At 50.9% G+C, this 25868-nt stretch overlaps 1 protein-coding gene across 2 annotated transcripts in view; it reads left to right on the forward strand.

Moving 5' to 3' along the window:
* The first annotated feature begins 1509 nt into the window (after positions 1-1509).
* CAPN7 (calpain 7) overlaps positions 1510-25868 on the forward strand; it is a 55700-nt gene continuing 31341 nt past the window's right edge. The window contains exons 1-6 of one of the 2 annotated variants that reach the window (XM_066585530.1): positions 1510-2213; positions 14370-14478; positions 15752-15909; positions 17608-17675; positions 19215-19421; positions 19523-19609. In XM_066585530.1, coding sequence (XP_066441627.1) covers positions 2112-2213; positions 14370-14478; positions 15752-15909; positions 17608-17675; positions 19215-19421; positions 19523-19609 — 731 coding nt within the window. In that variant the 5' untranslated portion in view covers positions 1510-2111. The remainder of the gene's footprint in view (positions 2214-14369; positions 14479-15751; positions 15910-17607; positions 17676-19214; positions 19422-19522; positions 19610-25868) is intronic. The other variant, XM_066585529.1, reaches the window with a different exon arrangement.

The raw sequence follows: 25868 nt of genomic DNA on the forward strand, positions 1-25868 counted from the left end.
AGCCATTCCTCCCACGGCACTTCTGTAACGATCATTGTGGAAGTGTCGCGGATCCGGGTCATCGCCTACATGGTGGTGCTGAGAAATCTGTACTGCGCATGTGCGCTGGCGGCACATACAGAAGACAGGTCCGCAGGGTTGCTGGCAGCAGGCACGGGAGGATTCCGTGTGGACATGAGGCCTAATGCAGATGTGAACGGAGCCTTACGCCGGCTTCAGATGAGCATTAGCACACTTGCTTTTGCCTCAGCACTGCGTTTTTTGCAGAAAGTTTTTTGCGCACACATCAGCGTATTTTAATGCACTTTTTGGCGCCTGCAAGCCATGCTCATTTGCATGTGGCAAACAATGGCGCACCGACTTTAATGGCTTACGACTTCCAGAAATGTGAACGCAGCCGGTGAAATCAATGGGTTCTATTCTCTGTGCGTTGCACGTGCAAATACACCAATACAAAGCCGCACTTAGTTCACAAAAAAAGGGTCCTGGACGTTGCTGGAGGCACACAGGAGGGACTATCTATATCTCCAATCCCTCCTGTACCTTAGTGTGGCTTCTATCAAAAAGAATCTGTCTAGCTCAAAGCAACCAATCAGAATCAAGCTTTCCTTTTCAAATCTACTCTGGAGAAAAAAAAGACAGCAGTAATCTAATTGGTTGCCATTAGTCACGTGGATACTATTACATTGTGCAGCTCCAATTTACGAGGGGCACGTGTCCTTGCAGCGCAGTTAATATGCGAGCCCGGCAGCATATTTGTAGTTTCCGCTTAGGTTAAGCAGCGCTGCTGATTAGAGCCACCTGATTGGCTCTTCGGCACCATGTGACTACACAGCGTGCACGCGCATTGCCTTCAGCAGCCCTGCACTACACACTACAGTTAAGCAGACGTGCGCTACACACTACACTTAAGCAGCACGGGGTTAGGGGTTACGGTTAGGTTTAGGGTTAGGATTACCTAACCCTAACCCCAACCCTAAACCTAACCCTAAACACTAACCGTAAACACTAAAACTAACCCTAAACCCTAACCCTAAACCCTAACCCCGTGCTGCTTAAGTGTAGTGTGTAGTGCACGTCTGCTTAACTGTAGTGTGTAGTGCAGGGCTGCTGAAGGCAATGCGCGTGCACGCTGTGTAGTCACGTGGTGCCGAAGAGCCAATCAGGTGGCTCTAATCAGCAGCGCTGCTTAACCTAAGCGTAAACTACAAGTATGCAGCCCGGCAGCATATATTTATATTCCACAGCACTTCTGCTCCATTCAACGCAAACAACCAATCACTGTGAATCAGCCAACCCAAACAACCAATCACTGTGAATCAGCCAACCCAAACAACCAATCACTGTGAATGGAGCCAAAGTGTTGTGGAATATAGATATATGCATGCCGCCCGGCACTGTCAGGTAGGCAGCATTGCGCATGCGCGGTACAACAGGAAGTCGCATTCCAGCTGGCAACCCGTTCCGCCTGTCAGACTGGAGGAGGAGGTAGCGGCAGTGTAGTTCCGCATTGTCAGCCGGCACATGTAGGAGACAGCTGTGTCACTGACAGGGCGGAGGCAGCTCCCTCCTCCTCCTCAGCAGTACAGGAGGAAGTGACAGTCCGACACAGATAAACACACCAGTGTGCGAAGGTAGATGCGGGGCTGCTAGAAGGGGCACAGGAAGTGCTGTGCATGGAGACTGTTTACTACTCAGTGGATTAGCTGGGATTACCAGGAAGGGTTTATTAGGACGCCAGGGACCTATTCTACTTGTACCCCAGCAATGGTGCGCCGCCACGACCCCCGCTACAAGATGGGTTCTTCTAGGTACCCCCAGGGGACATCCGTCCTGCAGCGGCTATGAGACTCCTAGAGACGCACCATCCCCATCTGGTCTGACAATCCCCAAACGGCAAATCACCTGCTTGCTGACTGACTCCACGGAAAAGCCTCATTGACGAGGAGAGTGAAGACCCCTTCAGCGCCACCCCTGGCGGTGCCCTCCCCGATGCCAGCATACTGACGGTACCAGCCGCCGGTGCTGTACTGACTGACACACCGTTATACGCATTTATTGACTTCCTGACGCACTTTATACGTTGCACCGCTTATTAGAGCGCCGCCGCCATGGACGCCTCCACGCTGGAACTGGACGCTCTGAAGTTCGCAAAGCTGGCGGTGGTCAACGACCAAGGAGGGAAGTACAAGGAAGCCGTCTTCTATTACAAGGTACGCGAGCCGCACGTAAGACGAGGCGGACTGCGATAGGGCGCCTTCAGCGGCCGCGAGACATGGTGTACTACGGTAGGGCGCCTTCAGCGGCCGCGAGACATGGTGTACTACAGTAGGGCGCCTTCAGCGGGCGCGAGACATGGTGTACTACAGTAGGGCGCCTTCAGCGGCCGCGAGACATGGTGTACTACGGTAGGGCGCCTTCAGCGGGCGCGAGACAAGGCGTACTGTGGTAGGGCACCTTCAGCGGGCGCGAGACAAGGCGTACTGCGGTAGGGCACCTTCAGCGGGCGCGAGACGAGGCGTACTGCGGTAGGGTGCCTTCAGCGGGCGCGAGACGAGGTGTACTGCGGTAGGGCGCCTTCAGCGGGCACGAGACATGGTGTACTGCGGTTGAGCGCCTTCAGCGGCCACGAGATGAGGCGTACTGCGGTAGGGCACCTTCAGCGGGCGCGAGACGAGGCGTACTGCGGTAGGGCACCTTCAACGGCCGCGACACGAGGCGTACTGCGGTAGGGCGCCTTTAGCGGGCGCAAGGCGTACTGCGGTGGGGCGCCTTCAGCGGCCACGAGACGAGGTGTACTGCAGTAGGGTGCCTTCAGTGGGCGCGAGACGGGGCGTACTGCAGTAGGGCGCCTTCAGCGGGCGCGAGACGAGGCGTACTGCGGCAGGGCGCCTTCAGCGGGCGCGCGACGGGGCGTACTGCAGTAGGGCGCCTTTAGCGGGCGCAAGGCGTACTGCGGTGGGGCGCCTTCAGCGGCCACGAGACGAGGTGTACTGCAGTAGGGTGCCTTCAGTGGGCGCGAGACGGGGCGTACTGCAGTAGGGCGCCTTCAGCGGGCGCGAGACGAGGCGTACTGCGGCAGGGCGCCTTCAGCGGGCGCGAGACGGGGCGTACTGCGGCAGGGCGCCTTCAGCGGGCGCGAGACGAGGCGTACTGCGGTAGGGCGCCTTCAGCGGCCGCGAGACGAGGCGTACTGCGGTAGGGCGCCTTCAGCGGCCGCGAGACGAGGCGTACTGCGGTAGGGCGCCTTCAGCGGCCGCGAGACGAGGCGTACTGCGGTAGGGCGCCTTCAGCGGCCGCGAGACGAGGCGTACTGCGGTAGGGCGCCTTCAGCGGCCGCGAGACGAGGCGTACTGCGGTAGGGCGCCTTCAGCGGCCGCGAGACGAGGCGTACTGCGGTAGGGCGCCTTCAGCGGCCGCGAGACGAGGCGTACTGCGGTAGGGCGCCTTCAGCGGCCGCGAGACGAGGCGTACTGCGGTAGGGCGCCTTCAGCGGCCGCGAGACGAGGCGTACTGCGGTAGGGCGCCTTCAGCGGCCGCGAGACGAGGCGTACTGCGGTAGGGCGCCTTCAGCGGCCGCGAGACGAGGCGTACTGCGGTAGGGCGCCTTCAGCGGCCGCGAGACGAGGCGTACTGCGGTAGGGCGCCTTCAGCGGCCGCGAGACGAGGCGTACTGCGGTAGGGCGCCTTCAGCGGCCGCGAGACGAGGCGTACTGCGGTAGGGCGCCTTCAGCGGCCGCGAGACGAGGCGTACTGCGGTAGGGCGCCTTCAGCGGCCGCGAGACGAGGCGTACTGCGGTAGGGCGCCTTCAGCGGCCGCGAGACGAGGCGTACTGCGGTAGGGCGCCTTCAGCGGGCGCGAGACGGGGCGTACTGCGGTAGGGCGCCTTCAGCGGGCGCGAGACGGGGCGTACTGCGGTAGGGCGCCTTCAGCGGGCGCGAGACGGGGCGTACTGCGGTAGGGCGCCTTCAGCGGGCGCGAGACGGGGCGTACTGCGGTAGGGCGCCTTCAGCGGGCGCGAGACGAGGCGTACTGCGGTAGGGCGCCTTCAACGGCCGCGACGCGAGGCGTACTGCGGTAGGGCGCCTTCAGCGGGCGCGAGACGAGGCGTACTGCGGTAGGGCGCCTTCAGCGGGCGCGAGACGAGGCGTACTGCGGCAGGGCGCCTTCAGCGGGCGCGCGACGGGGCGTACTGCAGTAGGGCGCCTTTAGCGGGCGCAAGGCGTACTGCGGTGGGGCGCCTTCAGCGGCCACGAGACGAGGTGTACTGCAGTAGGGCGCCTTCAGCGGGCGCGAGACGGGGCGTACTGCGGCAGGGCGCCTTCAGCGGGCGCGAGACGGGGCGTACTGCGGTAGGGCGCCTTCAGCGGCCGCGAGACGAGGCGTACTGCGGTAGGGCGCCTTCAGCGGCCGCGAGACGAGGCGTACTGCGGTAGGGCGCCTTCAGCGGCCGCGTGACGAGGCGTACAGCGGTAGGGCGCCTTCAGCGGCCGCGAGACGAGGCGTACAGCGGTAGGGCGCCTTCAGCGGCCGCGAGACGAGGCGTACAGCGGTAGGGCGCCTTCAGCGGCCGCGAGACGAGGCGTACAGCGGTAGGGCGCCTTCAGCGGCCGCGAGACGAGGCGTACAGCGGTAGGGCGCCTTCAGCGGCCGCGAGACGAGGCGTACAGCGGTAGGGCGCCTTCAGCGGCCGCGAGACGAGGCGTACTGCGGTAGGGCGCCTCCAGCGGGTGGGAGACGGGGCTCACAGCGGTAGGGCGCCTTCAGCGGGCGCCAGACGGGGCTCACTGCGACAGGGCGCCTTCAGCGGGCGCCAGACGGGGCTCACTGCGACAGGGCGCCTTCAGCGGGCGCCAGACGGGGCTCACTGCGACAGGGCGCCTTCAGCGGGCGCCAGACGGGGCTCACTGCGACAGGGCGCCTTCAGCGGGCGCCAGACGGGGCTCACTGCGACAGGGCGCCTTCAGCGGGCGCCAGACGGGGCTCACTGCGACAGGGCGCCTTCAGCGGGCGGGAGACGGGGCTCACAGCGGTAGGGCGCCTTCAGCGGGCGCGAGACGGGGCTCACAGTGGTAGGGCGCCTTCAGCGGGCGCCAGACGGGGCTCACTGCGACAGGGCGCCTTCAGCGGGCGCCAGACGGGGCTCACTGCGACAGGGCGCCTTCAGCGGGCGCCAGACGGGGCTCACTGCGACAGGGCGCCTTCAGCGGGCGCCAGACGGGGCTCACTGCGACAGGGCGCCTTCAGCGGGCGCCAGACGGGGCTCACTGCGACAGGGCGCCTTCAGAGGGCGTACAATCTGCACGCCAAAACACAGATTAGAAGCCATTGATTTCATTGGGTTCATTCTTGTAAGTGTGTTTTTCGTGTGCGCCAAAAAAAAGGGGGGGGATCCTGCTCTTTTTTAGCATTTTACGTAGCGAAACTGACACAGAAGTTTATGGCGGCTGTGCAAAGGGGAAGCGTGAACCGCTGCGCAAAATGCAGGAAGAGACAGCTGGGCATTATTAGGCTAATAGCCAATGAATGTCCGGAAAAGGAGCATCACGCGTGTTTGGACTTGCCTTCCGCGTGCAAATAGTACAGTAATATGCGCCGACATGCACGCAAAAGGCAGATTACCCGGCTTTTCAGACATGGTTCTGATACACTGCGAACGCTCATCATTGACGCCATTCACCACGTCACGCGGTCGTAATCACAATCGTGTGAATGAGCCCCAAGGCTGTAATTAAATTGGTGATTTTCCGACACGCATTCTCTCCGATTGCAGGATGGACAGAACTCGCACGTGAAAAGAGTGCATTCAAGGGGTTAATTCACACAAACGATTTTCCTCTTGGACTGATAGTCTGCAAGCAGGTCCTGTTTTCGCTATAGAAGTGTGTGGGGGAAAAAAAACGCATCGCACTCGTGTGACATGAAAGTTGCGTGCGATCCGTTTTTTTAAAGCATTTTGCTATTGGAATTGTGCGCTCTTTTATTTGTGAAAACCGATGTAAATCTGATGCAAATTGCATATTTTGTGCAAAAAACGCATTGCGCACACAGGGAAATCCCAGGTGAAACGGTGAATTTTCACTGACCTACATTGCCCTCGCATGTGTAAATCCAAAGCCTACCTACACACGGGCCTGGCACGGCATCTCTCTTATCTGCCTGCCAGTACTGACTACGTTGTGACTCATCGCCCCTCCTTCCTCAGCAGGTTGCCATAGTAAATCCCCTTAGAGCCCACCTTAGTATCCAGCGCCAGCCATTGTTTAGATGGCTCCTTGTGTGGATTTTTTTTAGGCTGTGTTCACACGGGACGGAATATCGGTGCGGTCATTGCGCGAGAATTCTATTGGAATTCTGTCCCGTGTGACCGCAGCCTCACTCTGTCATAAGAAAAAAAATATATATATTGCTCTGAAAAGCAGTCTGCTTGTATACTACTTATGCAGATAGCAGCACACCCACACCAGCACAGCTCGGTACCAGAGCCAAGCTTGGTATATAAATACGGCACCAGAGCCAAGCTCAATAGATGAATGCATTAGGAGAATTAAGTATTTGTGTCGTGGGGGTGTCCACATACAGGAGGAAAAGCCACTGCACACCTGTTGCGAATCGGTAAACTTCACCCCTTGAGGCTAACTTGACACGGGTGACTGTGAATGACCGGTTTATATAAAAAACTCCTCGCATCACTTTGGGGAACTAGCGATCCGCCGCCCCGCGGCTGTTGGGAGGATCGCAGAGGGTTTCCCTTGTTTTCAATGGGGAGACCTCTCCTCGCACTAGGACATGGTGCGCTGCCTGCCCATTGAGCACAATGTGAGGGCGCGCCCAGAGATCGGACCTGCTGTGATTTGTATCGATGCGGGAAAACATGGCTGGTGTGTATGACCAATAGAATAGCGCTCATATTCCTGCAACGCACAAATCTCACGCAGTTTTTTCGCCCGCATGAAGCCGGCCTTAGGCCTCATGTCCACGGCTAAAATAACATTCAAAATCCGCAGCGTGATCCGCGCCCCATAGGGATGCACTGGACATCCGCAGGTAATTAAATACCTGCGGATGTCATTTTCCCCTGAGGCGCGGATTGCGTGTGCAGGAAAACACCCGCGGCATGCTCTATTTTAGTGCGGGTGTCCGGCGGGGACGGCTCCTCAGGCTTCTATGGAAGCCGTCTGGATCTGCAGCACACCCACAGCTGAATTCCTGCTCTCCGGCGCGGGAGAGCAGGAGTTAAAAAAAAAAAGGGCTGCACGGTGCATGCGTATTGAGCACATCCGCCAGGCCGAAGAAAGAAGATCCGGCCGTGACGGAGGGAAGATCCGCAGCATCCGGACAGGTAAGTAAGTCTTCTTTTTAGGCTTCATGTCCGCGGGAAAGGAGAGACCCGCTGCAGGATTCTGCATGGGGAATCCGCGGCCGGCCTGATTTTCCCCGTGGACATGAGGCCTTACATCGAAACGTGGGAAATCCGTGATGGAAATTGGCAGCAGAAATTAACATGCAGTTTTAAGAATCCGCTCAGCAGGTCAACTTCCACGTCTGACATGTTTTGTAACATGCGGACGGACGAGGATTTTATTAGAGATATATCGTCTTTTTACATGAAGGCATGTTTCAGAAAGCGCCTCGGCCGCGCCCGAGCCCTGTACAAGCCCTCACCCGGCCGCTGACATCACGGTGCTGTACGCATCATGCATGCTCAGAGGGGTTTTCCCATGACTTAATATTGCTTCACATCCACTGTGTCCTTCCTGGTTGCTGCAGACGAGGACATGTGACTGCTGCAGCCAATCACTGTGAAGCAATTTTAAGTCATGGGAAAACCTCTTCAGCCTTATTGCACACGGGCGAGTGCGGTACCGCATATATGTTCTATCCAAACCGCCTCCCATCACTTCGGGGAAGCAGCGATCCTCCGGCGCAGCTGACAGCCGCAGCAGAGGATCGTGGGGGGTTCCCCATTGTTTTCAATGGGTGAACCTGCCATCACACCGTGTGCACCAAACAATGGGTGATGCAAGGGCACGGCGAAAGATAGGACCTGCAGTGATTATTTTTTTCCACATTGCTTATGAATGGGGTTCATATTCGTGCGTCTCACAAATCGTACGCGATAATCTCGTCTGTGTGAATCCGGCCTTGGGGTATGTTCACATATAACAGAATTGGGAGGGGGGGTTCTGCTACAGAAAATCAGCGTCAATGTCTTTGTCAAAAACAGTCTCAAAATCGGCACTGTTGGTGCGGGGTGTGATGTGGAACCGCAGCAGAAATCACCTTTTCAATTGAAAGGGTGAAATTAGCTGCGAATCTGCACCAAAAACCGCATCAAAATCAAAAGGTGCCGATCTAAACCAAAAACTGCAATCTGTTAACAAACCCGTAACGAGAATCTGTCACAGAATGGCTTATTGTAATACATGTGCACCTCCGTGACCTGGCAACTACTGGTCCCGCGAAGCTCAGGGGGCCGCATATGCAATAAACTGCAATGCTGGAGTATTGCAGTATATTGTAGAAACAATCAAAGGAGTTGCAGGTTTAACTAAGAGCTCTGACCTAATTTTGTACTACTAAGGGTTAATTGTTTGTAGTCACATGATTACTTTTTTGTTTGTGTATTGGTTATGTTTCTTCTTAAGCTGAGCGGTGCGCCGTGTTATGCCATGACTAGGCTGCGGTCACAGCTTGAAACGCTTCGGCTGTTGCGCCATTGTATGTCCTTCCTGTTGGGATTTTGATATGCCTCAATGAAGCCGTGATTTCATGGCCGACGGATCCTTTTCTTTTTGTCTTCTGCAATGCAAACTGTAAGTTGGCCCGGAAAAAAAAAGGTCTAGGTCTCAGAATATGGCGACGGGAGCGATATTTTTTTTTAATAAGTTTCTTTTTTTTTTTTTTTAGACTTGGATACCGCGATACTTCCGCAATGCTCACTGCAGAAGTGCTGCGGGACGGACGGCTTCCATTGACTTCAATGGAAGCCGGCTGTGCGTAAGCCGCACAAAATCGCAGCATGCTGCGATTTATTCTTCATGAGCGGAAAGTTGCAGCTGATTTCCGCTCGTGGAGATGAAATGGCGTTTTGCCATTGAATACTATGGGCTGTATTTGCTGCGGAGGCCGGAGGTGGACGCTCGCCGCGGACTCCGCCATGCATATACGCCCGTGTGCAGGAGGCCTTCGTATTGTCACATTCGTGTTGACCTGCTGTATAAAGTTAGCACGTCAGTTCTGCTGCACCATGAAGTCTGTAAATGCAAAAAACAAAAAATAATGGTGTAATTTATTTATTTTTTTTCTATTTCACCCCACTTTACATTTTTCAATAATGTACATTAAAAATATATCTCATCCCGCAAAAACAAGCCATCATACAGCCTGGAAAGAAAAATGTTAGGCCAAATGCACACGGGCACGCAGGGATTCTCCATGGGGAATCCCGGATGGGATCCACCCGTGCCGGCGACCTTGCGTACCTGTCCGTGTCTACTTTCTTCTGTAATGCAGATGTGCCGTACAGATTTCCATGCGCGGTCGCTAGGCGATGACGTGGAATCTGCAATCTTCCTAGAACTGTTATTCCTGATGGGCCGCACATCAGACTGCTTTCTATTGACTTCAATGGATGCCGTCCATGCTTCGAAATGGAGCATGCTGCGCTATTGATTGTTTTAAGCGCATGAGCAGAAATCACTTTTGCATTGCATCGTATGGACGGACATTGCTGCGTAACCCGTTGGCAGACGCCCGCCGTGGATTCTGCAGCAGAAATCTGCCCATGTGCATTATGTCTCTCACACAGCTGTCACTTTCATTTTCAGCCGCAGCTCCCTGTGGCCGACAGCGGGGTTTAGCAAACCCCACCATTGATGAGGTGCCCTAAACACAAAAAATAGAACAGCCTCCACCCGAAAATCGTGGTCTGGAATGTACCGCAATCGAAAGATGTCTGCTAGGCTCCATTGAAAACAATGGGAGCAATGGGCCACGATTAGCACAGCGCTCAGAATGGTGCGCTAATTGTGGTACAAAATCGCCTTCGTGAGGGAGGCCTGAGGGTGTTTTCACATCTGCGGCAGGGTTTCTGCTTTCCTGCTCCATTCGGGGAGAAGTGAAAGGAATCCCTGCGGCCGAGCAGCGCCGGATGGATCCCATTGACTATACTGGGGTCTGCCTGCTTTCCGGCTGGCTTTTGGATGGAATAAAAAGCGCTGCATTTCACTGTGTTAGTCCTCAGGAGCGCGTTTTGCGCACACAGGAAAAAAAGTATCACCTGCTCTATTTTCTGCTTTTTGCGCAGCAAAGGCCCAAACGATGTCTATGGGAAGTGTACAAATATGCAAGGGGAAGGGTGAACCACCTAGCAAAACTTGGGGAAAATAAATCCGGACCTCATTAAGCCTAAACAGGCATTTAAACTATAAAAAAAAAAGTGTCGCGCGTGTCAACCGGCCCTGCGTGCCCAAAAAGTACAGTACTATGCACAGACACACGTGTAAGCTTACCACTTCAAACCTCGTTCGTGCACAAATATGCTGCGGCGAGCGTTTTTACGCACAGGCTCGTGTGAAGCCGCCCTGAAGAGAACGGACAAACTGTCCCTGAATATCCCTAGAAACTAAATCACCCTATGCAACAATATGCGGGGTGACCGCCCTGAGAAGAGCGACCATGAAAAGTAGAAAGCCCTGTCATGGTCCGATTTAGAGTATATCGGCAGGTAATGCAAACAGGGACAGCCTTGAGAGAAATATCCGCAATTTGTGGCAGAAGGCCAAACGAGTTTCATCCTACCCACTGACTCATAAGGGACTGATGGGAGGGGGGGAAAAACCCAAAGCACCGAGTGGCAGAAAATAATTCCTTATGAAATACACACAATAAAGTGACCATGCCAAAAAACACCATCATGGAGCATCTGGTAGATACAAACCACCGATACAATAAACAGTCACGCCGCAACCAACACAGCGAACCTGCATAACGGTGTCAGCAATAAGCATGTTACATATGGCAGTAGTGCTAAATAGGAAAGAACCCATAATGCAGCGCATGACCACATATAGCAGAAAACAGAAAAGAAGAAAATACCACCTGCAGGTGGCAGTAGGAGTATAATGGCGCCTATCCACTCAGTAGCGCGGCCCCATTGGAAGAGGCGCGATCACTCCTCAGTCGCGCCATTTCCTGGCAACCAGGTGATGTCAGAGCCGCTAGAGGTGAACCTGTAGCAACCTGCACCCCTGTGTGACACAACAAGGGAACTATCGAAGTACCGCGGAGTACAACGATCGAATGATAGAACCCCCATACACAAGGGCGTTCCTTGGCTGGTTTTCCCATCCCCCGCTCAGCTAACATTAAGGCCGCTTTCACATGAGCGACAAAAGCACGTGATTTTCTCGCAATGCGACAGCGCAGCATATCGTATGTACGTGAATCCCATGCTCTCCAATGGGTTCCTTCACATTCGTGATGTTTTGTAGCCTGCGATATTGTGCGAAAATAAATTGCGGCCTGCTGAATATTGCCACAATTTGCGATGTTTTGTAGCCCACGTTTCCCTATGGAGCCTTCCTTTGTGTTGCATCGCATGAAATCGTGGTTTTCGTGCGGTGCGATGCAACTTTTACCATAAGAAGCCCTACTGTTTGTCCCTAAAATAAACCCTAGTTACATTTAATAAAAAAAAAATTTCAGAAATTTCGGCACACTTGTTTTTAGTCTTCAGCCAGTGCTTCCTGATCAGGGGGTTCAAAAATCCCGCCTTCAGGAAGCTCTGGCTCTGATTGGTTCTCGAGCACTGCAACTCAGCCAATTACTGCAGCGCTCGATGAACCAATCACAGCCATCGCATTGAATGGCTGTGATTGGTAGTAAGGTGTAAATCCAAAATGTCTCGTTACACAGTAATCGACAATCCCTGTCGCCTCCACGTGTAGGCGGGGAGATCAATACCAATAAGTGGGATGTAATGAGTTCAGCCTGCATGTTTAGCATTAATATGGCGAGCAACTGCAGTATCTCTATTATGTCGTATATCATTAAAATATTCCCCAATTCTTCCCCGGAACTTTCTCACAGTCCTGCCACAGTCTCACCTACTGCTTAGCACACTGGCATGTAGCGGAATAGACCACCCTAGACCCACAGTACTGTTGGGTGGCATGCTCGCTCCAAAAAACGTGTGACCGCAGTCGCGACACACCAGGACGATTAGCCACAAAGCGGCTGCAGACCAGTCTGTCTTTTATAACGGTCTGCCCCGCTAATACGTTCTGGAAGGACAAGTGCCGACCGCTCCAATTAAGTCCGGAGCCCATGTACAGTATCTCCCGGTGTCAATTAATAATATTTCTTACATATTGGCAGCTCCATCCAACGTAGTGATGAGTCTGATGGTTTGTTCAGACCGGAAACTTGGGGTATACTCACCTTGCAGGTGCCGTTAAGGTCCCCGCCGGTGTTTTCGGAGCTTCTAGGGCCGGCGGTCGAACACTTGTGAAGCCGACAAAGCATCTATTGCTAGAGATGGGGATTGAATTCAATGGCTGTGATTGGTGCATTCAGCGTTGGCTGTGATTGGCTGAGAGGGCTGTCACTCAGCTGATTCAGCCAATCAGAGCAATCGCTTGCTGGGAGGCGGGGAATTTAATCCCCGTCTCTAGCAATAGATGCTTTGCTGGCTTGACAAGTGTGCGGCAGCCAGCCAGAAGCTCTGAAAACACCGGCGGGGACCCCGATGGCACCTGCAAGTTGAGTGTTATTTTTTTTTTTTCGGCATCCTTGGCTGAGTTTTCAGCACAGTTTGCATAACACATGTTAGTGCCGCTTGTAAAACTGCCCTTAGGCCTCATGTCCACGGGGAAAATATGGCCCCCACAGATTGCTGTTGCAGATTTCCACAGCGGATGCACTTTAAATTGTCTGAGTTTTTTTGCATGCGAGAGATCCATTGCGATAGAGGACAATTGAGCCCACCTGCGTGTGATATGCGTTAAAATTGAGCATGTCACGTTTTTTTTTTTTCCTGCATGTGCAATCTGAAAATCACTTAAAATACCATCCACGGCTATTTAATTAACCGCGGATGGTCAATGCTTTCCTATAGCACCAGCGTGGGACATGGCGGGAGTGGGGAGAGGAGGACCGGGCACCAGCGTGGGACATGGCAAAAGTGGGGAGAGGAGGACCGGCACCAGCGTGGGACATGGCGGGAGTGGGGAGAGGAGGACCGGGCACCAGCGTGGGACATGGCGGGAGTGGGGAGAGGAGGACCGGGCACCAGCGTGGGACATGGCGGGAGTGGGGAGAGGAGGACCGGGCACCAGCGTGCGACATGGCGTGGGCTGGGGGAGGAGGACCGGGCACCAGCGTGGGACATGGCGTGGGCTGGGAGAGGAGGACCGGGCACCAGCGTGGGACACGGCGGGAGTGGGGAGAGGAGGACCGGGCACCAGCGTGGGACACGGCGGGAGTGGGGAGAGGAGGACCGGGCACCAGCGTGGGACACGGCGGGAGTGGGGAGAGGAGGACCGGGCACCAGCGTGGGACACGGCGGGAGTGGGGAGAGGAGGACCGGGCACCAGCGTGGGACACGGCGGGAGTGGGGAGAGGAGGACCGGGCACCAGCGTGGGACACAGCAGGGGCTGGGAGAGGAGGACCGGGCACCAGCGTGGGACACGGCAGGGGCTGGGAGAGGAGGACCGGACACCAGCGTGGGACACGGCAGGGGCTGGGAGAGGAGGACCGGACACCAGCGTGGGACACGGCGGGGGCTGGGAGAGGAGAACCGGGCACCAGCGTGGGACACGGCGGGGGCTGGGAGAGGAGGACCGGGCACCAACGTGGGACACGGCGGGGGCTGGGAGAGGAGGACCGGGCACCAGCGTGGGACACGGCGGGGGCTGGGAGAGGAGGACTGGGCACCAGCGTGGGACATAGCAGGAGATGAGGACTGGGCACCAGCGTGGGACACAGCGGGAGCTGGGAGAGGTGAGTACATCACTTATTTTAGTGCCTAGGAAAAGAGTTTTACAGATAAGCTGTAACTCGGACCCCTTGCTGCGTGCCGACAAATCCCCAAACACTATGTTGGCTTGTATATGCGCTAAGATAGTGTGTGCTGCGTTATTTTCACGCATGACGCGTATGGGAGTCACTGCTGAAAGTAATGTAAAGTTTGTTACTGTGTGTTACACACGGAAAAACCCACATGCATAATACACGTAAAAACCGCTCAGGTGAGAGAGCCCTTAGTCGTCGGCTCCGTCTTTATTAGTACTTAACAATAAGATGTACATTTTAGTTTCTAGTCTGCAGGAATAACTATTTTTAACATTGATCTTTACATTCTAGGAAGCCGCTCAAGCCCTAATCTATGCCGAAATGGCCGGATCCACACTAGAGAATATTCAGGAGAAGATAAATGAATATCAAGAAAGAGTTCAAGCTCTTTTCTCTGCAGGTAAGTAAACCTGGTGGCAAGAGGTGTAGATCCATCTTCTATTGTGTTACAAAGGGGCTGTCTGTCTTGTTCACTTTTGATCTCACCAGGCTCCCTATGTACGGGTCGTCACAGGCTGCTGCCGCTAATCACACGGCTTGGCGATCAAGTGCTGAGCTCTGTCATTGGCTACAGCAACTTGTGACGTCCTGTCAGCATGACATCGCGGTGGAGACCCGGGGCTGTGGTGCTGGACACAGCGGGGAACTGGGAGAGGTGAGTATAAGCTGGTTTGTTGCCCCTGCGCATGGGGAGTCTGGTGAGATCAAAAGTGAATAAGTCAGACAATCCCTTTTTAAATCACTTATTAGTCTATCGAGCTGGATAGAAAAATGTCGTCCTCCGAGTTATCCAATCTAGCTTAAAAAAACTAACCAGGAAAGAGACCAGAGATCTCCACTCCTCATATATTGAACCCCATGATTCTATCCTGTTTCCAGTCTCTGTGTCGTTTTCTGCATTGAAAATGGAAAGCAGAAATGGAGCCGTCGCTGGATAGAAGAGTGCAAAGAGGGTAAGGGTTAAACACGGGAGCATGGTCATAACCTATTGACTAACTACATGCGTATGCATGAAGTCTAAAGCTTGTTATGCTCTTGTCATCGTGGTCTCTGTTTCACATGGTATCTGTGCCTCTAATAAGAGCGCCAATGCCAGGAGAATGGGTGGCGGTCTCTGATTGGCAGACAGTAGTCACCTGACTTCTGTTGTCAACAGAGACCGAGAGAACCATGGGGCTGCAATGCTGGACCATCGAGGCTGAGGATGGGTTAGTGCTGCTGTACTTGTCCTTAAAATTGCAAAAAGTAACAGAACAACCCCTGTAATATTAGCGGCCTATCCTTAGCCAGAAGCATTTCAGTCCCTACATTGGGCTGATCAGCTGGAGTCCCGAGGGTGGAATCTCCAATGTTACAGCCCCAGAGAACCCTTTCAACTTTAAAAGGTATTAGGTTACTGTTGCCAGTATGAAGGGTGATTGTCACAGTGCCGAAAGTATGCAAATATACTACCAACACTTTGCCTTTGTGCCAGTGGTTATACACAGACCATCAATGGGGAAAAGGTCATAGAGAATGTCTCAAGTGCAAGTAAGAATCAAGTCATTTGCTCGGTAACTTATAAAAGAATTTCTGTATATATCGGCCGCACCGTTTTTAATTTATCGATATTTTCAGTGAAGTATTTCAGTGGATTGTATTGATCTATGTATTCTTGGTTCACAATATCACAGTTCAAGCCCAGAACATTGACCCCTTAAAATCAAAGCAGCAATTAGATTTGGAACGAGCCCACTTTCTTGTCACCCAGGCGTTTGATGAAGATGACAAAGGGAATGCAGAAGAGGCAATCGAGTTGTACACTGAGGCAGTGGAGCTTTGCCTGACAACGGTGAGTAATTCTCCCATACGGTATAAGGTACCCTACACTGATGGTGTAGATCAAGCTAGAGGCGGAATGTGTTTTAATCCCTTCCCAACATTTGACGGATATCTACATCACAATAGTGGAAGGCTTGGGAGTTTAGCCCACTCTATATGCTGTTGTTGCCATCTATGTATCACAGCTAGCATATAGCCACAGTGGCCCGGATCACAAATAATTCCAATCCTGACCATTCAAATCCTTAGATGCCATGGTCAATGTTGACAGCATCTAAGTGATTAGCTTGAGAAGGGTGTTACCTCTGTCCTCCAGCCCACTCTTGATGAAATGGAGATGTGCCATTCAACTGTCCCAACATCCGGAGGCCTGCCATTCTATTACTTCTATTACACCGTCCCTGTGTGGCTGGCTGTAATACAATCACAGCCAGGAATCATACACATCCATACTATGTACTGAACAAGCAATCAAAAGATTGCATGTGAAAGTCCTAGAGGGGAATTAAAAAAAACCTTTTAAATAAGTAAAATTAAAAAAAATGTAAAACATAAGTTAAAAAACCTCTATTCCGATTTTATACATTAAAAAAACATAAACAAAAAATCAGTGGGTATTGCCATGTTTAACCCCTTGAGTGGCGGGTTTCCTACCACCCTGTCGTGCCCACCAGGGCAGGTTTTTTAAAATGGTCTAATCATTGAATTTCAACTCATTTTGCAGTTGCGTTCCAAGAGCCATAACGTTTTCACTTTTCCATTGACATGGCCATATAACGGCTTATTTTTTGCGGGACAAGTTGTGATTTTTTAAACGGGGGAGGAAAAAAAGAAATGGGGGAAAAAAGAAAAAAAGGGGCCATGTCATTAAGGGGTTAAATAATGTATTAACTTCCTTCTCTGGGTCATTACGACGCACACGGATACCACATGTGTGATTGTATTTTTGATTTTTTACAAAGTAAAGGGAGACAAGTGTTTTTTATAATTTTTTTACTTTTTTTTTTTTTTTTGTCCCTTTAGGGGACTTCCACAGGGACCCATTAGGACCCCCTGATCACATTCCGGGGGTCCGATGGTGACAGCCCTTTACATGTTGCAGTCACATAGACTGCAGCATGTAAAGGGTTAACACAGCAGAGATCAGAGGTTTTCTCTGATCTCTGCTGTAAGAGCTGGTGCCTAGATGTCCTCTCACAGCCAAGCACCAAGCTCTCCCTGCCACAGAGACCATCGGCTTGCTTCTGACAAGCCGATGGTCTCTATGGCAACCTGTAAACAAAGCAGGAGACTTAGAAGCAGGAGATTGCCGGCAGATCGGCAATATCTTCTGCTGGTTTTTCAAAGCCCTTGCTTTGTTCTCTGTGGGACTGTGCAGGCAGAGCACAATGTCACAGCTTGTGGCATTGTGCTCTGCAGCTCCCATAGTGATACATAGCCCGGAAATCTTCGGGCTATATCACTATCGGCAGTGGAGCTCGTCCCTGAAAATTTCCGGGCGTGCCACTCAAGGGGTTAAACTAATAAGTTGTTTATTCCATCTGGTGAATGGCGTGAAAGAGAAAAAAATAATTACCATGAGAGATTAATGTAGCAATTAGACGCTGTGTGTTTACATTTATTTCTTTTAAGTAGTTTTATATTAATAAAATTATTGGAAATTTTTCATAACTTTCCCTAAGAATTCGTTGTTTTTTTTTCTATGTAGTCCAATGAAACTACAGATCAAAACTTGCAAACAAAACTGAAGCAGTTGGCTCGACAAGCTTTGGACAGGTAATAACTTAAATGATAGTTCAGTGCATTTCTTCATGATGTGTTGGTGCCTCTTCTTGTCTACGGCTCATTCCTTCATTTGCATAGTCACAGAAATCATGCTTGTGTTTTTTTTTTTTCTCTTCAAGTGTGCCTTTTGATTACAAATAACCTTCCGTAAATCAATAATACAAGCGAAAATAAGACTTTTTTTAAGGGCTCTTCTAGGGCTCAGTCACACAGGCAGTGATCCGCGTGTATTTCCGAGCGGAAAAACACCCGCACCGCGTGCGGACGAAAATCCGCATGACCAGCTCCATTGCCAGCCATATGTTCTTTCTCTGGCAGGTGCGGATTTTCGGCCGCATCTGCCGTGCGGAAATACGCGTGGACCTCTGCTCGTGTGACTGAGCCCTTAAACAGAATGATTATCATTCAGTTTATCGCTAGATTGAGCGAAACTGAACAACATAGTAACATAGTACATTAGGCTGAAAAAGACACATGTCCATCCAGTTCAGCTTGTTACTCCCCAATGTTGATCCAGAGGAAGGCAAAAAAAAAACCTCAATGAGGCAGAAGTCCATTTTCCCAATTGAAAGGAAAAAATTCCTTCCTGACTCTAATCCGGCAATCGGAATAATCCCCGGATCACCGACCTTCTGAAGTAATTAGTGATTATAACATATCTTGTATCACTCAAGAAAGACGTCCAGGCCCCTCAACAACAATCGTTAAGTGTAAATACTGCCAGTGACTGACTGAGGTGCGATAAGTCATTTACTTATCCTTCTTTGTTCAGTTTGTGCAGCCATAACAATCAAACAACAAGCGACTTGTGTAAACAGGCAATCACTCGTCTATGAACGACTTTCTGTTTACTGTGAATGGAGACAATACTGAGCAGTATATCTATGGATCTAGCATTGAGGTGAGATAGAAAACTTACTAGGAGCTGCTGCAGCGTCTCTGTCTCCCTGCTTCCCACTCTGCAGCTGCTTCATCTTCCCCCTCCCTTCCCTTTGCAAATTTTGATTCCACTCTTGGTATTAAGAAAAAAAAAGTGGCTGTGGTTTAGAGGAAGGGCTCCTGTCCATGGGCGAATTTTTACTGCATTCCCCGCGGCGCAGCCCCCTGTCAACGAGCGGAGAATCATTGTGATTCTCCTCTCGCGGACGGGAAATCGCAGCATGCTGCGAATTGCCGTGATTCTCTGCGAAGATCCGCCGCGGGATACCACAACGCCTGTGGACAGGCAGTCGAAGGGGCAGAACTTTGGCTTCTGACAGAAATCTATACTAGCTCACACTTGTTGCTGATTACACTTAGCTTGCACATAGACCGCCAAAGGTGTGCAAATTTTATGCACTTTTTAAGAGGCATGCGCATCTTACTTCAGCGCACTTCCTTCTATTCTTGTAACATTCATCTTTAATGGCTTAAAAAAAAATGTGAACAATTTCTGTACTTCTAAATAGCAGTGCAAATTCGGAAACCATCATTTTAGTACTGTGAATGTAAAGATTACACATATTTGGTCCTCTTTGCTTCCTCCAATAGAGCAGAGTCTTTGAAAGACTCAATGTCGAAATCAACTTCAAAAGACAAGCCATCTGCGCCTAAGCAAAGCCAAAACCAGCCAACACGAGGCTATCTGCCTCTGGGCCCCGACTTCAGCTTAAATGACAAACCGACAGCTGCCCGACCGGTGCACAGCAGCGAGCCGCCTCGTCAGAGGTATACAGCAGAGGAGATCGAGGTGCTCAGGTATGGCTGACACATTATACTGCTTCCTAGCCGGCTGCGTTGGGCATCCTAATTGTATTCCTTACATTCCAGGTTGACCATTTTCTTTTTTCTGTTTTCAGGAAGACCTCAAAAATTAATGGCATTGAGTATGTGCCTTTCATGAGCGTGGACCTGCGGGAGCGATTTGCCTTCCCTATTCCTTTCTCGTAAGTATGAAAATTCTTCTGGTAAAAGGGATGTTTCTTTGTTAGAAAACCATTAGGGCTAACGCCCACGGCCATTTTACGCGGCGGAAATCCGCGGCGTTTTACCACAGCTATTAGGTTATATTGAGCCTAATAGCTCAAATTACCCGCGGCATGTCCTATTTGCCGCGGGAATATGCGTGGACGGCTTCCATTTGTAGTCAATAAAAACCACCGGTCACGCTATACTTCCACTGTAGCACAGCGGAGGTATAGCGTGAATAAGCGCCCCGCCGGCCGCATCATATGACGTCATGTGCTGTAGTGCGCATGCGTGCCGACAGTGTCATGCGGGGGCTACGCAGCGAATCCGGAGGTGAGTATGGGGTCTTTGGGGAGACGCCGTGACGGACGTGTGCATGAGGCCTTATATAAGATTGTAACCACCTGTAGTTATTAACACAAAACTATGAAAACCTCTTACATTGCTGTTTCCCTTTACTTTCCAACAGTGGGCACATAAGCATACGGCTGTATTATGGCTCCATTCTAGTGTGTGAGGCTCCTAACGTACTTCCTATGATATCTTATGGCCCTTTTTCTCAGGACGATTAGCATTCAGGATCGTTCATCCCCATGCTCCTGCGGGAAACCAAATGATGATCGTCCCGTGTAAACGCATACAGCGACTGAACGAAAATTGTTCGGTTTCTGCATGTAAAGAGCTGAATGATGTGCCATTCAATGTAAACAGCAGTCAGTCACTTCTGAACGACTGCCTGCCTACTGTGAATGGAGGCGGGTGGGGGGACAAAGCTCTCCGGCACCCTCCACCTCCATGCCGGCAGTACTTTCAGTGATTGTCGACGATACTCGCTCCTGTGTAACAGCAGAGGAGCGAGCATCAGTGGGACGAGTGTTTGGCATCGTTTGCCCCACAGCTTGTTCTGTATAAAAGGACCATAAGTCCCAGAAACCCTCTTTAAGACAGACCTGTAATGTTTGATCAATGAGAATCCTCTGGGATCTCCATCAGATCAGTGGAGCCTTCAATGTTTACCCAGGCACGGTGGTGTACCGTACTTGTGGCCGAGCCATGTATTGCAGTATAGCATCATTCACTCAGTTGATTAATAAGGGTTCCTTACTTACACAGGCGCATTACAAGTCTCCGCACGAGCTGCAGATATAGCTCCAAAAATGAGATTATATGAGTTTTTGACACATCCTTTCAGTTCTGTTGGGATGACCTTTTTTTGACTGCTACACTAAATTCTAAGGCCTTATGTCCACGGGCACACACGGTTTCTCAGTGTGGAATCCCGCAGCGGATTCCTGACATGCTTGCAGACATGAGGCAAAAAATACATTTACTCACCTGTCCGGACGCGGCGCGGGTCTCCTTCGTCGTGGCCAGATCTTCTTTTCTTCTGCACGGTGGATGCGCTCGGCACGCCGGCCTGTGTGCCGCACACATGCGCCGTATCTTTTTTTTTTTTTTTTTTTTTTTAAAAACCTCCTGCTTTCTCGCGGCTTCGCGGCACATCCACAGTGTCAGCTATGGGCGTGCCACGGACCGGACGGCTTACATTGACTTCCATCTCTGTGAGATTCGCCTAAAAAAAAAAGACATCTGTAGGTATTTAAATACCTGCGGATGCCCAATGATAATCTATAGGCATATTGAACTGCAGGTGACCCACGCGGATTCCGCAATTCAGTTATGCCTGTGAACATGAGGCCGAAGTGTGTGATTTTTATTTCCACCACTAGTGTTGTAATACATTGCATAATAGTCAGTTCCTACAAGGGAATGTGTTATCAGCAAATGACCTGATGTTTAAATTTAGGTTTTTATGGTAAACGTTTTTTAAGAATTTTTTTTTGTCTTTTGTTTTGTTTTTTTGCATTAATGCTATCTGCATTATAAAAACAAAAACAAAAAAAATTCAGTTTTCACATTGACCGCTAAGCTTGACAATAATCTTGACACTTCTATAAAGAGTTTAGAGGATGCACCAGAGGAGATGGTCACAGATCACCTCCTCCCCCGCACTGCTCAGTGACCTCTGCACAGAGCATGCCTAGAACAGTTTCCCATGAAAGTCAACTGGTCCCCTTGTGTCCATTGTGTGAATGGCTCATGAGGCTGCTGTAAAACATATCTCTATGTCTCTGCAGCAAAGGCAACACGACAGCCGCCTTTAGTCATGTAGAATAAAACATCTACAATCAGAAACTAGAAATAAAATGGAACATGTTTCACAGGCTGGTTTTATTAGTAAAGTAAATATAACGGTGATCCATTCTCATTAGATAAGTAATTATGATGAATAGCTGCATCCTGTCCCAAAGTGACTGCTGCATGCTACATCTTGTATCTAGATCTGCATGTGGTACAGTACTGGATGCACCTGTGGTCTTTGTATGAAGAGACATATTGGGCAAATTCATAAAACTTTTTATGCTAGATTCTGGTATAGAAAAAGTTGCAAAAGTTTATCCAAAAATGTTGTGACTTTTATATGCGCCAGTCTGTGCCACTTTTCCTATAAGGGGCCATGACCACTCCAGGCCGACCCATTTATGTCTAATTAACGCCACAAACTGGCGTACGTTTTGCCAGAAATATCAGAACGGTGTATACGTTTGTGTAGGTGCAGCTGAGATGTACCTGGTATATATGAAGAGTTGTGCGCACTGCATCAACAGGAGCTGCACTGTAATGGAATGCTCTGATACTGAAGTGTAGTATGTAGATTGTTGTGCTGCTGCATTCATTTAGTCGGCGACTAGGAATGTGACACACATAAGAGGCTGACTAATTATTGTAAATATATTCAGGAATGTAATGAACACATAGAAGAGCTACATTTAATTATAGGGGCTGGACTGCTGGATAACTGATCAGAGTGTCTCGCTGCAGGGACCCCCAGTCTATAATCGGTGGACGAACCCTGCAGTAAGCGTTGTTTCCCTGCAGCTCCACGACTGCGAAAATGAAGTAGTATAATAAAGTTCTCATTTAAGGGGGCTGTACCAAAATACGAGTATAAAGTTCCCCACTATCCATAGGATAGGGGATAACTTTATTATAGGTAGAGTTCAACCACTGGGAACTCCAGCTATCCTGAGAATGGGGGTCCCGATGGTCCCGCATGAATGAAGTGGCGGTTGTACTAGTGCACCACTGCTCTGTGCATTTCAATAACTGCACCGGAGGTTGCTGAGTGCTTGTACTCGGCACGTTCCAACTCTGTCATTGAAATAATGGAGGGGCGATGCTCATGTGTGACCGCTGTTGCATTCATGCGGAGACCGTCGGGACACCCATTTTCAGGATGGACCCCTACCAATCGTAAAGTTGTTCCCTATGCTGTGGATAGGGGATAACTTAATATTTTAGTAAGCCCCTTTAAATCTATGGCCTGTCCATATACATATATGGCCAGGCATATGCATGTGGTTGGTCCTCCAGAAGGAGATGCTTTTTTTTAATTCTTTAATATGGTGTTTAAAAAAAGGTCTCCTTTTTTATAGACTCCCTTTAACCCCTTGAGTGGCGGGTTTCCTACCACCCTGTCGTGCCCACCAGGGCAGGTTTTTTTAAATGGTCTAATCATTGAATTTCAACTAATTTTGCAGTTGCGTTCCAAGATCCATAACTTTTTCATTTTTCCATTGACATGGCCATATGAGGGCTTGTTTTTTGTGGGACAAGTTGTACTTTTTGATGGCATCATTTTGGGGTATATATCATGTATTGCAGAACTTTTGTAAAAACATTTGTAGGAAGATTGGAGGAAAACATAGAAATTCTGCCATTTGTTTTTTGGATTTCATTTTTACGGCGTTCATCATGCAGAATAAATAGTGTGATAACCTTACTCTCTGAGTCACACGATTCCGGCGATACCAAGTTTATACAGTTTTTATGTTTCAGGGAGGAAAAAAGAAAAAAAGGGGCCATGTCATTAAGGGGTTAAATAATGTACCAACTTCCTTCTCTGGGTCATTACGACGCACACGGATACCACATGTGTGATTGTATTTTACATTTCCCCATGACATCATGACAGCATACGCTGGAGGTTGCTCACCTGCTGACCTGAAGGGACAGGAAGAGGCAGAGTATAAAAAGAACCTCCCCTCCACCAACACCAGTGTTTTTCCTGTCCCTTCAGGACAGCAACGGCAGAGCTCCAGCGACGCTGTCCCATGCCGGAGGAGGACTTACCGGCGAAGCGGCGGCGTTTTTCTTCGGGCAGCCCCGGCAACCCCAGTGGGAAGGACCCCATCTGGGCGCTTTCCGGGGACTGCGTGGGCCGGGGTCCAAGTACGGGCTGCCGGCACCACTGCGGCCGTCATTTCAGGCGGCGGCCGACAGGAGCGCTCCAGGGGGGTCTCGGCGGGATACAGCGTGGTGACATCAGACGCTCCGCAAAGGGGGCGTGGCCTGCGAAGGGGCGTGGCCTGGCGCGGCCGGCGCCGAATTTAAAAATCTGCTGCCCCTGCATCAGCTGGTGGTGTTTCCCCACGCTAAGGAACGATCCTAAGTACAGGAAGAGTTCCTGCAAGACGCAAGATGTCGGCCAGAGAGGACCCAGAGACCCTCCAAACTGTAAGTGGTCCGGTGGACCAACCTACACCTGCACTACATACACTTCCCAACTAACAGAGTTTCCCTTGTCTTACAGGACAGGGATACTCAAAAACCGAGGGAGGCTAGACGAAGGAGTAAAAAATGTCCAGTATGTCTAACCAAACTCGACGACTCCTGCACAAAAACGTTATGTGCTACCTGGGGGTAGACTGGCTCGCTGTTCCAATAGCTGGCGTAGTATTACAACTAACGAGTGGGTACTGCACCTAGTGGCGGAGGGGTACAGGATCGAGCTACTATCCCGCCCCCCGGACAGATTTATGATAACCCCAACCCAGTCTCCAGGCCTAGAACAGGCTCTGTTGGAGGGCGTACGGAACCTGCAGGGTCTCGGCGCGGTTATCCCGGTCCCCAAGAAGGAACAGGGAAAAGGTTTCTATTCCCCCCTCTTTCTGGTTCCCAAACCAGACGGCTCCCACCGCACCATTATCAATCTAAAACAACTGAATAGATTCATTGAATATAGGAGATTCAAAATGGAAACCATTAGAACTGCAACTCCTCTAATTGCCAGAGATAACGTAATGGCTACAATAGACCTTAAGGATGCCTATTTTCACATCCCTATTTACGCCAACTCACAAAAGTTCCTGAGGTTTGCGCTGAGGGTGGAGGGGGAAATCTGCCACTTTCAGTTCGTCTGCCTCCCATTTGGAATCTCCTCGGCTCCGCAAATTTTTTCCAAGGTCGTGATAGAAATGGTGGCCTTCTTACGAAATCAGGGTGTCATGATCATCCCCTACTTGGACGACTTCCTATTGGTGGCAGATTCCCCGTCTACTCTGAGATCACACTTGGAGTCCACATTGCAATTATTTAAGGAGCTTGGCTGGATTATTAACGAGTCAAAATCCAACATGGAGCCAGAAACCAGGAAGAAATTCCTGGGTGTCATCCTGGATTCCAGTCTACAAAATTTGTCCCTTCCTCCTCTAAGAAAACATCTTATCATAGAGGAATGTTCCAACCTCTATAAAAAACATAGGGTAACGATAAGAGACGCAATGCGGATCCTGGGACTAATGACTTCGTGCATCGGCGTGGTCCCCTGGGCCCAGTTCCATAGTCGCGGACTCCAGTCACTAATTCTCCGGAATTGGGACAAGTTGCAGGCTTCGCTTGATCAGACAATCCCTATTTCTGCGGAAGCCAGAGCTTCACTCCGTTGGTGGGTGTCGTCGGACAACCTGTCTCAGGCATCCGATTGGAATTTGGACCCGGCAGTAATAATCACGACCGATGCCAGCGCCAAAGGGTGGGGGGCCCACTTTGAAGGCGGTTATGTACAGGGGGCCTGGGACGTTCACGAGAAAGCTAGCTCATCGAACTTTAGGGAGCTTAAAGCGGTATGGAAATCCCTGCGTAGCCTGCAAACACGGTTAGCAGCGAAGCATGTGAGGATCTTCTCAGACAATATGACAACAGTATCACTCATTCGCCACCAGGGTACCACCAGGAATCCTCCACTACAACGACTGGCGGGGCGGATCCTTCAATGGGCGGAAGGCACAACAAAGTCCCTATCGGCCTTTCATATAAAAGGAGCCGAGAACTCAGCCGCGGACTTTTTAAGCAGAAGGAAAGTGGACCCAGGAGAGTGGGAACTCCATCCAGAGG

This window comes from Eleutherodactylus coqui, chromosome 12, assembly GCF_035609145.1.
Source record: "Eleutherodactylus coqui strain aEleCoq1 chromosome 12, aEleCoq1.hap1, whole genome shotgun sequence".
In the NCBI taxonomy this organism is placed as follows: domain Eukaryota; kingdom Metazoa; phylum Chordata; class Amphibia; order Anura; family Eleutherodactylidae; genus Eleutherodactylus; species Eleutherodactylus coqui.